The sequence below is a fragment of the Kogia breviceps genome, chromosome 8, assembly GCF_026419965.1.
Source record: "Kogia breviceps isolate mKogBre1 chromosome 8, mKogBre1 haplotype 1, whole genome shotgun sequence".
NCBI classification, from domain to species: Eukaryota; Metazoa; Chordata; class Mammalia; order Artiodactyla; family Physeteridae; genus Kogia; species Kogia breviceps.
The window spans coordinates 69,102,971-69,120,132 of NC_081317.1; the positions used below are offsets into that span (position 1 = coordinate 69,102,971).

At 34.9% G+C, this 17,162-nt stretch overlaps 1 protein-coding gene across 7 annotated transcripts in view; it reads left to right on the forward strand.

The window, feature by feature from the left end:
- The window catches only part of RFX3 (regulatory factor X3), a 294,590-nt gene that overhangs the window by 247,108 nt on the left and 30,320 nt on the right, over positions 1 to 17,162 (forward strand). For all 7 annotated transcript variants that reach the window (XM_059071874.2, XM_067040152.1, XM_059071890.2 and 4 more), the window contains 3 exons: positions 3,567 to 3,664; positions 7,098 to 7,247; positions 13,418 to 13,626. In XM_059071874.2, coding sequence (XP_058927857.1) covers positions 3,567 to 3,664; positions 7,098 to 7,247; positions 13,418 to 13,626 — 457 coding nt within the window. The remainder of the gene's footprint in view (positions 1 to 3,566; positions 3,665 to 7,097; positions 7,248 to 13,417; positions 13,627 to 17,162) is intronic.

Genomic DNA, 17,162 nt, shown 5'->3' on the forward strand with positions numbered 1-17,162 from the left:
TTCTTTATAAAAGCATTTACTTTGTCACCAACATCATGTTAAGAACTACAAATGCAGTTTCCATTAACACTAACGGTTAACTGGCATTTTGAGAGAAAAATCAATGTAACTGCACTAGCACTGTATTCCTGCCGTGAAGCAAATAGGAATTACATAGATAAATTAGATTACTTTTTTAAGTGATAGTGTTTTTTAAACTACCCTGTTGCAAACAAAGCTATTTTTTGCAAGTGTCAATATAAAAGCCATCATGGATACCTGTGTTAAAGTCAGTTGAAATGATTTTAGGTCTACATCTTTATGAGCACCTACTACTAACCTTAACTTTTAAAGATATGGAACAGAATTGTTACTCTACAGTGGCATTAATAAAGTAAAAGCAATCTTTTAGCTTGTAAAATTAGCGGCCATGTACTCAAAGTACACGCTTCACAGTTAATTTGTGTTAAATTATTCCAGAAAATATTTAAATAGGGATTTAGCAAGAAACGGTGAAGATACTAACATTTGTATGTTTATACTTTCTTTTTTAATATATAACAGTGGAAGATATGAATTATTTCATATGTTCCCTACCACCTTAAAATATATGCTTAGACATACATGTATGTATAATATCAATGAACACACACATAAACGTACATAAATTTGTATAGATATTAGTTTTTTAAAAATCCAGCTGCCATGGTCTCACATTTTTATAAATTACTAATATTTTCTACCCTATCTGCACCAAGTTTCCTGACTAAAGATTGATTAAAAGTGATGTTGTCATGGAAAATTTCAACATGTAAATTCTCTACTGATTTATGTTCCAGAATCTGATTTTCGTGTTTTTGTCTTGCTTCCTGTGCTCTGAGTGATAATCTCTAGAGATGTTTAAGAGAATTTGCATAGGGTAGCTCATTAGCCTATGACATCTTGCCACCGACATAAATTTCTCTCATGAGATATAAGAAAAGGTGTCAGTGAATGCTTTTTTTTTTGAGGCCGGTCAACAACATCAGTGTTCATTAAACAATTCTAAAATCTGTTGCTTCTATGTTAGCATCACAAGACTTTAACTTGTAAACTCAGCAGTTCTCTAAGTTAAATCACGTATCAAGTGTAGTTGGCTTTAAACCCCAGAATTTTTAAGCACACAATACACATGACCTTTGTTTTTGGCAAATTTTGATTTGAAAACCATTTTATTTTGTCAGGTAGTTTGTCTCTGCATTCAGACAACTCAAATTCAGGAATTATCTCATGAGTATAGTTTTACAGTTTCTCTGAAATCACAAGATGCATTAAGGTGCTACCCTACCAAGTAAATTTGGAATTTTAATTCCTGTTCTATAACAAGACTTAACAAAAATAAAGCTTAAAATACAGTGTAAATCACTATCTTCTGATTGTATGCATTTTAATATTAATCATAAGCAGGTTGAGACAAGTTAGCTTTAGAGTAGTTTTAAATTTCTAACCATCCATTCATGAGAAAAAGTTGTCAATCTCTACAATTTGATCTGACATGAATCCCTATAGAGAGAACAAACTTAATTTTATTTTTGAAAATTTAATTTTCCTGGCTACTAGTACTTCACTCTACCATTTACTGTCCAGATGGGATTCCTTTTTTTAGCCAAAAAAGTCTGCATATCACACTAATTTAAAGTCAGCTTGAAGCTACTATACTCTAAAATACATTTATCTGAAAATGGGGAAAAAAAGTGAAGTGTAAAAAATTGTGTAAGAACTCAACTGGTAACACTCAAATGTACAATTTATGATTATAATTAAAGGTGACCCAAAATGTCATTTAGTACAAAAAAGGAAAAACTTGCAATCATTTGAGATACAAAACATATCTTTTTATTTTACAATCTCCCTAGCATTAAATGTGTCTAAATAAAACAAGACCCATGTTAAATTTTTTTAAAGTAACTTTTCCCAGTTCTTGTTTTTTTCAGATTAAATAATCATTATATATTAATTATAGAAAACTATATAATACAGATAGCCAAATTGAATCTTGCACAAAATTTTACTGAGTTTCAAAGAGGGTCTTTAATTTTTTTTTCCACTGTTTTTCATTTCCATTCATGCCTGCCCTCCATGGTTCCAGTACATAATACAACAGAAAAATATTTTTCTTTCTTTTTTCTTTTTGGCTGAAGTGAGAAGCTTTGGAAATTTCAAAAAATTAGTTCTCGAGAAATTTCCAACACAGTGTTTCCAATAGATGATCCTCATGGTTAAAAGTCTGCACTTCTTGAGTGTTTTTCCTAATCAAAATGTAGCCATCTCAGTCTCTCTTCTGTCATTTGACCACTTAAAGAAATAATTTTTTAAAATTAGTTGTTTTTATTATTGGAATAGTAAATTTAATATCTTTTGCAATTAATTTGAGTAAGTTAATTATTTCTAACCCTGCTTTAACAAAAGTAATAAAGAAGCATGTCAGACTCATTTGAGCACAGAAAGAAAAACCAAGGAATTTAATCCCATCATTAACATTAATATTCTTGGGAGCCTTGGACAAAACTGTAACTTCTCTGTCTCTTATTGTGGACTACCAATTGTAAGACTTACCCACATTATAGGGAACCCACAGGGATTTATTTTCTGTTGTGGGTGCTTCAAACACTTACTTATTAAATGTCTAAAACTGCTCCCTACACTGTGGAGCCTTGGGCACAGGTGAAGTAAAATGCTACTGACTGAATTACTTGTTGAACAAGAGAAGAATTCTGTTTCCGATTATACAGCCATCTCAGTAAGCAGATCCGTTCTTATAAAATAGTCATAATCACCCCTGTTAACGGAAAATGCTTCTAATCATTTTATGACCACCATAAAAACTACTCTCATGGGACCTATCCCTATTCAGGTTTTAACAGAGATGTAAAGAATATGGAGTGGACTGTTTTAGGAATATCTTAAGAATATTGGTCTCTGTGACAGCAATTTTATTATCACAGTGATCTTTTATCGCTACCTGCCAGTGAAATGGAGAATAGTTATCCAGAATTATCAAGGCAGGCAATTTTAATTTTACCTTACTTTTTAACACGAGTGAGAGATAACTACTCTAATTGATGTGTTCTAATGTAAAGAGATGCATAGAGAAAAAGAGAAAGCTTTGCATTATTTTCTTTTTAACCAAAGAAATGAAAATAGGTTAAGAGCTTGAAAAAAGTCAAGATAAAGAATTTCTAAAGAAAATACTTAGCCTTTGAGCACAAAGCTGTTTTTGAAAAGAGTGTTTTGTCTAAGATAAAAAATTCCATAAGTATATTCACAACTGGTATATGTTGCTATAAGCAAAAATGTTTGAATGTTTTCATTTCCCAAGAAAGTATCATAAGTATCTGGTAACAAAATAGCTTTAAAAGATAAGCCCATTATATAATATTTGGATTCTTTCAAAGTTAGGAATAATGTAAAATAAAGTCTTGTCAATGAGGATAATATAAGCTATGTGCTATTTCACATGTTATGCTTGCATGTTTTCCCTTATTCTAGCATAAAGATTAACGTTCTTTGGTATCTTTTTCGTTCTGCTTTTATTCTTTAACACTTAGGTGCCTTGACCCAAGCCATTCGAAATTTTGCAAAAAGCCTTGAAGGTTGGCTTTCCAATGCCATGAACAATATTCCACAGAGAATGATACAAACCAAGGTACACTTTTATGTCCTTGCTTTTTCTTTTGTGTTTAGGAAATCGTTCTGAACTATGAATTTTAAATCTGTCCTATCAGATGATGTTATGTAGAATATTAATATTATAATAAATTAAATCTTTTTAAATTGATTTTTGTATTTGTATTTTATAACCATGTGGTAAAGACCTTGCACAAGATATGTTGTTTGATAATGCTCCTTTCAGAGACACTAGAGAAACATTTTAGGTGTGGTGTATTTATCAGCTCTTTTCTAAAGTGTATATTTAAAATTGCTTAATTTCAGTTATTGAAAAGAACAGCCTAGAATGTTCAAATAGTTTCCATTTGAGTTTTAGATTTTTTAGGTCCTCTACTATACTCATTGTATTCCGAAGTGTTCATATAAATTAATAACCATTTGCTTTTCAGGATGTTTTGGTTTTTTAACACTGGAGAATGCTTTTGTGAATCAAGTAATCCTTTTTTTAAAAATAAATTTATTTTATTTATTTAATTTTGGCTGTGTTGGGTCTTCGTTTCGGTGTGCAGGCTTTCTCTAGTTGCTGCGAGCAGGGGCTACTCTTCGCTGCAGTGCGCGGGCTTCTCATTGCCATGGCTTCTCTTGTTGCGGAGCATGGGCTCTAGGCACACGGGCTTCAGTAGTTGTGGCACGCGGGCTCAGTAGTTGTGGCTCGCGGGCTCTAGAGCACAGGCTCAGTAGTTGTGATTGGTGGGCTCTAGGACATGGGCTCTGTAGTTGTGGTGCACGAGCTTAGTTGCTCCACGGCATGTGGGATCTTCCCGCACCAGGGCTCAAACCCGTGTCCCCTGCACTGGCAGGCGGATTCTTAACCACTGTGCCACCAGGGAAGCCCAAATAATCATTTCTTAAAGAGAACAGTTATCTCATAGTTGATGAGTGTATTTCAAGAATGTGGATTATTTAGCTAGAGATATGAATTGTACTCTCCACTTTGTCCCCTACTAACCATGTTACTTTAGGTTAATCTGTGAACATACATGACAGATTGGACTGATTCTGTCTAAACTTTGATAATAAAAATCACATTTGTGGCCTTTTGTCAGGGTCTGTATCTACTGTCAGACGCTAGGAATATGCCTTGGCTTTCAGTTTGAGAGTGTGATTGAAGCTCTTGTAGCTGACAATCTGTGATAGCACAAGTCTGCTTCAGCTTAAGGTTTGCAATAACACATTCTATCTCTAAAACATATAGAAGGACACATTTCATGGATATGCCCACCTTAGATTGTTGCTTTAGAGCTATGCTGTCAATACAGTAGGGCTAACCACATGTGGCTATTTAAATTGTAAATTTAATTAAATTGCATTAAAATTTACTTCCTCAGTCACACTAGGTACATTTCAAGTGCACCTTAACCCATGTGGCTAGTGGCTACCATACTGGGTAACACATATGTAGAGCATTTCCATCATTGCAGAAAGCTTTCCATGGTAGTGCTATTCTAGAGTGCCACGTTCAGGTGGGCAAATAAATGAGGTGCTATTTGGTTATGATGGTCAGAGGAATGCTTTCCAACTCGCAAAGTCAGCCATAGTTATTAACAATACTTTCAAACAGCTAAAAGTACCTCCTGCCCCAGTGTCATCAAAGTGAATGTGGCAGCAGTCCATCTGCAATATGGGCCACATCTCATTGATCTCCAGAGTTGATTTGGGTGGTTTACCTTGGTGGAAGGTGCCTTCTGCTATTTGCTCTCTCACGGACATGCAGCCTTTTTTCAGCTGAGCATTTAATCAACAGAGATTATCTAGCGTGACAGTGAAAACAGCATAATGAGGTTGTGACTGAAAGTTATTATCAAAATGCCTGGATTCATATCCCACCACTGTAGTGTAGTTTCTGTGTAACCTTGAGCAAGATAGTTAACCTCCCTAAGTCACAACATGTGTCTAATAAAATGTTTATGAGAATTGAGCAAGGTAATGTATGTCAGGCATTGAACACAGTGCCTGGCACATGATATATTCTTGATTAGTATAAACCAGAGATGAGAAACTGTGAAATACTCTCTTTGGGGGTATATGAACGTCCCCCAAGTTCCACATGGTCCTGAAACATCTCACTGTCAAGATAGAGTATCCTTTGGCCTGTGGAACACCTTCTACTGCTCAGCCAACTGACTTGACTGTTCAGTCAGTTGCTTGTTATATACCCACAGTGATTTAATGTCATTCCTGTAAATATGTTAAAGTCCTCATTAGATCTGCTATGCAAGTAACAAATTTTCATGAGATCATGAGATTTAGATATTTACCTAGACTTTTTCTTTGTCGTTATCTTTGCTATCTTTCAATATAACCCAGTTTGTTCAGGGTTTCAGCAGGAAAAAAAAAAAGGTATATCCAAAGGGGAGAATAATTGAATAGAGTTTAAGAAGGGTCTGTTTCTAAACGTGTGAAAAGAGTTAAGAAAACCAAGGAGGAATGGTAAAGCATCCCAGGACTAGCAATAGTGGGAAGCCTGCCCATCCCTATGTCTGAAGGGGAAAGAAGTGATTATGGCATCAGATCTTATCCTTCCTCCAGAACTGTGGCCTTAGGAAGGAGAGAGCAGAGGTTGTGAGGGAATGAATACTTTGACTACTTTTCTTCCATCCTTCAGTCTCCTACCAGTCAGTGCCTTTCATTGGCCAAACCCAAGTGGAAGCCAAAGGGCAAGAGAGGCAGTTAATGTAATCTCTTCAGTTTAGTCTTCCTGGGCACAGAGCAGAATGGAGAAGGCTGGAAAGTACATTTTGAAGGACAAATGGAGATTTTTCTGGATAGCCCTTTTACAGAAATTCAAATTCTGAAGAGTTCTTCTTGTTGCTTGTATCCGATAAGTTTATTAGCTATGTATCTGCTAATAAAGTCTTTGCGTGCTCTTATTTCACCTCAAAATTACCCACTCCTATTTCACCTCTATAAAATAAAGGTAAAAAGAGTGAATCTTAATGACAGTGCTCTGAAAAGCATGTTTTTAAATCCAATTTAAAAAGTGGGACTGGATAGTGTGGTTTTCCAAGTAAAAGGAAAAACATTTTATTTGCTTAGTTTGTAGTTGACTGTCGTACAGAGAATAAGAAATGAAAATCAACATTTTTCCTACTTGTCTTGACTAAATCATTTCTTGCAATGGATTAGTAGCTACTTGCAAGACTGTTTTAATTAATGGTGTACTCAGATGTCGAAGAATGTGGGAGTTTGTTTTAGCCTTGACCTCAGCCTATTCAAAAGGAAAGTAATACTTGGTTTAGAGGTTTAAATGCTATAATTACAAGTAAGCTCTCTCACCAAATGAATTTGAAATAAGTATCAGAGAGAAGCATTTAAAATTTGGCAAGGGAATAAAGATTTGAAGATTGCAGTGGTTTCTTTTACTGGAGAGGAAAAAAAAAAAATCCCAACTTAATTGGATTTCTTTACAGGTTGCAGCTGTAAGTGCCTTTGCCCAGACTCTGCGAAGATACACGTCGCTCAATCACCTGGCCCAGGCAGCTCGTGCAGTGCTTCAGAACACTTCTCAGATCAACCAGATGCTCAATGACCTCAACCGTGTCGACTTTGCCAATGTCCAGGTACTCTGTTTTCTTTCAAAACCTGTCTTTTAATGAAAGGTATCCAATTTTTTTCTTCTTAATTAGGATCATCATATTTCTTTTCAAAGTTACATCAATTCACAGGCACGTCTAGATTCACAATAACCTGAAAGAGGCGAATTTTACTCAGCTATGGCTTTACTCCTCTGTTTTGCGGTTAAAGTCTGCTAATATTTATAGTGCTAGACAGCAACATATGTCACCAGTGTTTGCTGAATGATTAATAGAGTAATGATGACCACAGTCATTGAAATTTGGTAGGCAGGAGATGAAACTCTTTCATCTACTAGCTGTGGGGTCTTGGGCAAGTTACTTAACTCTTCTGGGCTTTACTTTCTCCATTTTATAACACATATCTTAGATTACTGTTTACATATTTAGTAATACGTAAAGCCCATAGCACCATGACACGCACACGAGAAATTTGTTTTCAAAAGTGCCCCACCTTGAAAGAAGCAAGAACAATTCTATTTCAGAGTTTACTATAGGTACCTGGTAAATATTTGTTATTTGAAAAGAATTAGGTGCAACATATCTGACTCTTTTGATCATCCAAATGAAAGAATAATTTTTTAACCTAGTGATGAAACTACTCACTTGTACATCAAAGTACATGTAAAAAATAGCTACTTTAGGAATATTATTATGGAATCCCAATAAATATTTTATTTCAGATACTAAAATAATGAAGCTAATTGTTACCAATGGAAAAAAACAGTCCATGGCTCACTCAAAGCAAAAGCAACAAGAGATACGTAAATATTGAACATAATCAAAATTTTAAACTTCTGTGCTTCAAAAGAGACCATCAAGAAAATGAAACAACTTATAGTATTGAAAAAACATTTGCAAATCATATATCTGATAAAAATATATATCTAGACTATATAAAAAGAACTATTATAACCCAACAATGAAAAAGACAACCTCGTTTAAAAAATGGGCATAGATTATAGACATTTCTCCAAAGACGATATACAGATGTCCAATAAAGTACCGGAAAACTCATTCAGTAGCCACCAAGGAAATGCAGATTAAAACCACACTGAGGGGCTTCCCTGGTGGCGCAGTGGTTAAGAATCCACCTGCCAATATAGGGGGCACAGGTTTGAGCCCTGGTCCAGGATGATCCCACATGCTGCACAGCAGCTAAGCCCGTGCACCACAACTACTGAGCCTGTGCTGTAGAGCCTGCGAGCCACAACTACTGAAGCCTGTGCACCTAGAGCCTCTGCTCCTCAACAAGAGAAGCCATCGCAATGAGAAGCCCATGCACCGCAACGAAGTGTAGCCCCCGCTCACTGCAACTAGAGAAAGCCCATGCACAGCGACAAAGACCCAAGGCAGCCAATAAATAAATAAATTAATTAATTAATTAATTAAATCTTTAAAAAACCCCGAGATACCACTTCACACACACTAAAATGGGTATTATCAAAAAATAAAATAAAATGCATATTATCAAAAAGACAAATAATAACAAGTGTTGGTGAGGATGTGCAGAAATCGGAACCCTTATACACTAGTGATTGGAATGCAAAATGTTGTAGCCACTTTGGAAAACAGTATGGCAGTTCCTCAAAACGTTAAACATAGAGTTACCATATGATTTGGCAGTTTCACTGCTAGGTACATACCAAGAAAAATGAAAACATGTCCACCTAAAAACGTGTTCTTGTGTGTTCCAGCAGCATTATTCATATTAGCCACATAAAAGTGGAAACGACCCAAATGTCCATTAACTGATGACTATGTGAACAAAATGTGATATTCCACACAATGGAATATTATCGGGCAATAAAAAGAGATGAAGTTCTGATACATGCTACAACAGAGATGAACATTATGCTAAGTGAAAGAAACCAGATAACAAAGGACCGTACATTGCATGATTCCATTTATATGAAATGTGCAGAACAAATACATCTATAGAGACAAAAAGTAAATTAGTAGTTGCCTAGGTCCTGTAGACTGGGGGGATTGGGAGGTGGCAGATAAGGAGTAGTATGGGATTTCTTCTTGGAGAAATGAATACGTTCTAAAATTGATTGTGATGATAGAGGCACTACTCTGAATATACTGAAAGAAGCCATTGAATTATATACTTTAAAATGAATGAATTGTTCGCACTGTGAATTATGTCTCAATAAAACTGTTTTAAAAAACAATATCGTTGCTTAAAGATAAACTAATTACTCCATTTCCTACAAAGTTTAATCTACAATTCTGGACTAGTTTTATCATTTAAAATATACCAAAAAGTAATATTTGGGTTTGATTTACTTTAGGGTGTCGTTAATTAGTTAAGTTCATTCTGACTTTCATGAGTTGGGTTTAAATTTCTAATGTGTATACTTTTTGTTAGATCTACATAAATATTTTTATATATACAAGCACACATACGCACACACCTGCAAATACATAACCTCCACAAGAACAAACTGTCTCACGTTTACAAATCCATTAACTTTACATATTTCAGTGGAATTTACATTAACTGATATTAGTGGGAATATTAAGAGTTCTTACATTATTGCCTTAAAATGTATACTGTTGTGTTTTTATCAAATCTTCAGAAAAGATATGTTTAAAAGTACTTTAAGAAAAGTTGAAATGGTAAGGCAACTTGTAGTTTCAAAAAGTAATTTAAGTTTAATAACAGAAAATATATTTAAGAATGATTCCTAATAATATCTGAGAAAGATTTAAAATTTTCTGTTAACATTATTTTCATTCATATAGTTGTGTGTCTGAACCCTATGAAGTATGTATAGAAATGAGTTCTTCCTGGTTATAAACGCCAGCCTTGGCAACATTATTGCATATAAATGGTCAGTTATACATTTATACTACTACTCATCCCTCACTCACCGACTTTGAGGTTACCTTTTCCCTTCCTTTATTCTCAGCTACCAAGTTTTTCTGGGTCCACATGACAGTTATTAGTGCTGAAACCTGTGTACTTAAGTATCTGTCCTCCAAGACCTCCTTCCTTTCGTTAGAGAACCATGAGCACAGTGCTCCATTTCCCCCTACATTTTACCTCTCACAACTCTGTTCATTTTCATATGTAATCTCTTTCTCAGGTTAGCATATTTTATCTTTAACTCCTTTCTTTCCTTTTCTGTTCCACATTTTACCTGGTTTTCTGTCTCCTGCCTCCCATTCCACCTTCATCACCCTCTCCTGTTCACTTGGAAGTCCCTGCCCCTACGAGATTAACCTCAGTTAAGACTGATACCCTAAGACATATAGGGTGATGCTCCTGTAATAAGGGAACTTTAATTTAAAACAATGAAATCACATGTAAGTGTCAATATTTTAATGCTCTAAGAGCTTAAGTTTCTTTCAGGATATCCATAAATCTCTTTCATCACTTCATTCTTCTCTAATTAAATCTTTTGCTCATGCATTCAGGATAATTTTCCTATTGCTGTATAATTGGCTTTCTGTTTTAATTAACTGATAGCATTACAATAGTATTGCTTTCTAATTGTTTTGTGTAAATGGATAGTTTTCCAAATACAGTATGGGCTAAATATACTTGGGTTGGTTGACCTGATACTCTAACTTTTGCATATACTTGTGTTTCTGTATTGAAAAGACATTCTGATTTTGAAGCTACTGACTCCTTATCATCTTGGAGATAATTTATTTCCAACTTAATAATATTTTTAATTTTCATCCTTACCTTTTTCCACTATAGAATTGAAATATCCAAATTCCTTCACAGGAATATACTTCACAGGAGTATTTACAGTGTACTCTATTGTTAGTATAGTTTCAATCTTAAGAGTAGTAAAATGAAATATAATATAAAGTAGTTTGAAGAGTCAGAATAATGTCCTGTGGCTTTATTTCTCTAAGTTTAGTCTTAGATTATCATTATCTCTTGGCAAGAACTAACTTCCTAGGAAGCAGTGAGTTTGAATTTATGTTAAGAAATGAAATTAAATTCTTCCAAGGATACCGTAAGTAAGTTATTCCTGCCTCTTACCAATGCACAAAAAAATCTTCCATAATGGGTATAGAGTTTCAGTTTTGCAAGATTAAAAAGAGACCTATTGCACAATAATGAGCATATAGTAAACACTCCTATACTGTACACTTAAAAATGGTTAAGATGATAAGTTTTATGTTATGTGTTTTTTACCGCAATAAAAAAAATGCTTAGCCATTAATGAAAAAACGAAAACAACCTCCCCTATCCTTTCTTGAGACGTAAATTCTTCCCTGGGTGCTCTTCTGGACTCCTAAATTGATATAAAAGTTCTGGGAGTCATTTAACAGTGTATTTTGAAAAATCTATTATGTAGAAATAAGTACAAAAGTAAGCAAAGATGTAGTTACTAGATTGCTAATTCCAGCATTTTTCCTAATAGGAAAAAATTGGAATGACCATAAATGTATAATTATATGGAATTGGTTTTGTAAATAATGGAATATTTATGCAATGAAGTAAAATTCAATCACTGAACAATAAATACAGCTCCTCATTTGCCTATATAGAAAGTCATTTATCATATATATTGAAGTGAAACTAAGTAAAATATCAAGTAAAATGTATAATATGATCCTCTTTTAAAATAACATGTACATAAGCATACATGCATATGTATATACTGCATGTGAACAGTTTGAAAGTTATTAGCGTGTTGTAGTTATCTCTTAATGTTGGCATTTTAGATATTCTTAATATTTTGTTCCTTTTTGTTTATTTGTATTTTCAGTTTTTAATAATCATTGTAGTGTACTTAAAATACTTAAAAGTGATATTTAGGAGGTAAAATCAGAAAGACTATTACTAATTAGATAAGAGAAAGAAGGAGAGTAGATGGTATCATCAGCTGGGAATGTAGAAGAAACCCTAGGTTTCTCTGAAGAAATAAAATGAATTGAGTTTGGGCATTTTATATTTGAAGTACCTCCCAGCTGAAATGTCTCTTAAATAAGGTAAAGTCTGTAGGGTCAGGAGAGGTGCTGGAACCAGAGGGTGGAGATTAGGGGTTTATTTAGTTGAAATGGTTGATTTGAATAAATTTGTCCTCTGAGAACAGATAGATTGAAAGCTATAGACACTTTTCAGAAAAATACATACATATTCACAATGTTTTAGATAGAGAATTAGGACCTTCACAGACACCCCTCCACAGAAATCTATTGTGAAAATATTATCTGGACACAGTGAACCCAGTTTAAAAATTCTCGTCACATTTCATTTCTCTAATGTTATGCTTGGGGAAAATGAGGCCCACGCAGATTAAATGAATTGCTTGAAGTCAGTTTAGCTGATTCAGGCCCTATGTTATCATCCATGTCCTTACTCAAATATTATATTACCAAATAATTGTATTCTGACCTTAAGAGTGTAGTATTTTTTTAATGTTAAAATACAACATAGCACTAGAAACATTGTAAAACTTATGGCAACTATTGAAAATTAACTTTAGAAGTTCCTGTTTTCATTGCTGTTACCAAACATGAAACTTTCCTGTCAGAACCAGAAGGAAAACTATAGTGATCAAATTTCTTGGCAGGTAGCCTTCCTACATTTTCTCAAAAGTATTTTTGTTGTTGTTGTTGTTGTTTTCGGTTCTGTGAATTAATTTGCATTCATAGCCTTGTCTCTATAGCCCTTGAGATTTCAGTTTCTTATCCGTAAAACTCATATAACATATACTTCTACCTTGTATCGTTCAGTATTTGTTTTTGTTTAAATCCTGAGGGACCACTTTTGGCCAATTGAATCTATTTATCCATCTGACTTACCCTAAATCTTTTCAAATGAATTGGCTTTAAAGTTTTATCTGATTGGGAGAAAAAAGAGAGGGAATAAAAACTAGAGAAAGACGCCTCATACTGTAGGTTCAGGCTCTTATTTTTCTTAAGTAATCATGTATTTTAGTCTTTCACACAGACTAGTTAATGTAGAAAAACCAAGTCATGCTTTTATGTCACATCACTTTTTCATGCACAAAGGCGATGTTAGTTTCCTTAATAACTGACAAGTAGTCCTTCATTTTCTAAATTCATTTAATTGTTTTATGCTTTCCATATAATTTGCCATTTGTGCATATGGTTTGTGTGCTGACATTCAATGAAAAGGTGCTGAGTTAAACTTTTTCTTTACTTTCTGTGTACTGTCCCAGGAGCAGGCTTCCTGGGTATGTCAGTGTGATGACAACATGGTTCAGAGACTAGAAACAGACTTCAAGATGACTCTTCAGCAGCAGAGCACCCTGGAGCAGTGGGCTGCATGGCTTGACAATGTGATGATGCAAGCACTGAAACCCTACGAAGGAAGACCCAGTTTTCCTAAAGCTGCCAGGCAGTTTCTGCTAAAATGGTCTTTCTACAGGTATCGTCTCAATTTTTCCTATTCTGCAATTACGTATGTACATGCTTCTCAGAAAAAAGGAAAGAAAGGAAGACTTTAGTTTGCGGAAACTCCCTATTGTGATTATCTTCAACCCAACTCATGATTACAACATCATGGAATTGTACCAGGAAGCTTATGGAAATCAAATTTCTGCTAGGAAAAGAAAGGCTCTGAGATTCCAGTCTAGATAATATGTTTAGCAAGAGTCAGAAAAGGATTACAGTCCTCCTTCTGGCAAACGTGTATTGTTTAGTCTTCTTTCTTGAGCCCTTACCACCACTCTTCTTCTTCTCTAGTTCAGGGATTCTCAAACTGTGGTTCGCTAGACCAGTAGCATCATTGTTGCTTGGAAACATAATTAGAAATGCATATTTTCAGACCCCTCCCCCAAATCTACCTGAATCAGAAACTGCGGAGGGGAGGCCCAGCAATCTGTGCTCTTTAAAGTATCCTCCAGGCAGTTCAGATGCATACTCAGAACCACCTAGTTAATTTCTTAGTTTGATCAATTACAATTGTTTTCAAACCTAGCTGCACCTCAGAATTAGTGGAAAGAAAAACAAAACAAAACTCCTAGGGATCTCCCAAAAACTACTGAATCAAAATCGTGGTGGTTAGAAAGTAGTGATTAGGAGTAGGGGTAATCAGAAATTTTTTTTTCAAAAAGCTTACTCCTGGCGATTGTAATGCATAGCCAGTTTAATATCGAATAATCTAGTAATACAAAATGAATCACTTTTTGACTAAAAGGATATATATATATATATATATATATATAAATGTATGTTTTTCTAGACATAGAAGAACCCAAGGAAAGAAAGATTACTTGATATGTGATATCAAATGTTGGGGTAAACCATTGACCATAGGTCTACTCCAGGGGTTAAAAAACAGAACCTGTGTAAGTTGGCATATATACTATATATATGACATAGGATGGAATTGACAGAGTTCCATTTCTTAAGCTAAGTTAGATAAGTTATATTTTTGACCCCAGAATTTATTCTTGTGATGAGAGTTCATTTCTTTGCTTCTTTAGATAATGGTGGCCTCACTGGCTCGGGCCGAAAAGCCATGTCTACTTTGAGGTTTAGGCAGTTCCTAATTTAGTTCCTGTGCAACCATGCGCATATCAAAGTAGTGACTACAGGACATACCACTGACCGTGGCTATGGGTACCCTGTGGTCATCATCTGGACCTCAGTGGTGAGTCCAAAGCAGTTGTGAGGAGAGAAGGTATACAAAGAAGTAGCAGGGTTTAGAGAGTAGTAGAAATTCTGAACCCAGTAAGCCCAAATTACAGGATAAAGATGGAACCAGAGATCTTTTAATTATGATGGTAGTTGCTTGGTTTTTATTGTGACTTCTTTCTTTCTCAACCGATTTGGTCCAATTCTTATTTCTTAAAACTGAAGTAGAGGTGTAGATTCGCTGTATATGTTTAATTAGGAGTTAAATTATCCTTACATCCTGAAAATCATTTTCTAGTGTTTAGCCCAGGGTTAAATGCAGTGAAAGAAAGTCTACCAGTTTTGTGTGGTTATTTTGTTTTTGTTTTGGGGACGGAATAATTCCACAGTTCTGTCTCTCATATATTTAGTGCTTTCAGTCCACATGATTTGAAAAGCACCTTATTAAGGTGCTGTCTAACTCTGTGACCCACTGATATGCTTCATTAAAGCCAGTCCTAGGTTTAGATCGGGGTGTCAATGAGCAATGTGTTGATGATATGAGTTTTCCTTTGATATATGGGGAAGATTTGGAAAACATTATCAAACATTATCAGTATTCTCAAAGTAGATGTAGAAATAGTAGTAGTAACAGTAGAATTCAAAATTTTAATTTGGGAACATTTCTTAAGAAGATTTCAAATATTTTCCCATTTGCTTGCAAGTTGATTTCATCCATTTTTTTTTCCTCAGAAAATCATATAGATGGTATATGTGCTTCATGAATGATGAAACAGAAGTTATGCTAGCTGTTGTTCCAAAACCTATATGACCAAAAGCAGAGTGCATCCTCTATATCAGAAAAAAGCAAGGGTTTGTTTTTTCTTCTTGCTGCTTTCTTATGTCATTACATCAGACTTGCCCTTACTCCTTCCTGAGGACTTTTTTTTCTATGTTTAGTTGATATCATTGTAGAAATACACTCCTGGAGCCTTTGTCTCCACAGAGATTTGTTGCAGGTATCTTGACAGAAAATTACTTGTATTTCTTGTTCTCTGCAGATATACAAACCAAGTAGATCATCACTTGCCTGCCCTCTGTCCTCCCTGAGTTGGGGATAGTTGGCTTGTTATTGTTAGACACTATTATGGTTATTATTTTCATTTCAAGAAGTCTTGAAGGTGTATACTTCAGGGCCACAGAAGGAAAGGCGTATTCAGACAGATGCATACCTCCTGCTGGTAGGCGAAGTCAATAGCTTAGAAACTTAAGAGCCTCTAAAATCTGACCTGTTTTTTACCGAAGCATAACAACATATTGAGTAATGAAAACTACATTCACAAACAGAAGCAAAATTATTTTTTTTAATGTTTTTGGCTTTTAATAAGAATTTGGCAGTCACATATATCAACCCTTCATTTTCTGAAGTTGATTAATCTCATAATTTCTAAAATTCTGTGTATATATTTATATACATACAAATAAAGAAATGGATTGGCAGAGAATCATGATAGCAGCAGTTGACATGTTGCTGCAAACACCCTCTGCTCCAAACGGGGGTGTCTCCTTGCCTAACCTGGCTTTGAATGGCTACTGCTGGCTCCCTGGGAGGTGGAAAAAATATCACCACCTTTCTTAGGCAGAAATGTAGAAGTTAAGTGGGCCATTTCTCAGCTTGTGTGTTTTGTGGATAACGGAACACAGAATTCCTCAGGGTCACCCTGAGGGTCAACCAAGTATCCCATTTTTAAAAATGAAATTTATAGCTTTGATACCATGACTTGAAAGGGGGCACAGAGAACTTAGTTTGCCTACAATTGAACAATATATAAATCTTCCAAAAAGTAATAATCTTTTGGAATCAGCTATAAGCACTGTTTGAGAAGAGAGTTCACCGTAGCGGGGAGGGGGTGGTCACAGGTGTGACGTTCTCATCTATCTTCTTTGGAAGGGTGTGATGTATCCCCAGATACATAAAGAGGTGGATTGAGTATCATGTGTTTGGGGATATGTTTCAATTTCCACACCATGAGTTATAAAGATAAATACACAAAGGTATTTCTCATCCATTATAAAATAATTAACATTTATAACTCTGATTTTAAAAGGAGTTGAATTCATGGTAACTTAGCAACATGAAATTCAGTGGAGTCAATTTTGCAACATATCTTACAGAAGTCTGAATCAGACAATAGGTTTCCAATTAAACTGTTAATTGTGTCATTTGATACTTGGCTTGTAGGGCAGAAGCCCAACACAGAGAGCATGAAGCAGACATAGCATTAATAGTATAATTCAACTGATTCTTTTCTAAACATATGACAATAATTTCATAGCATGCTTATC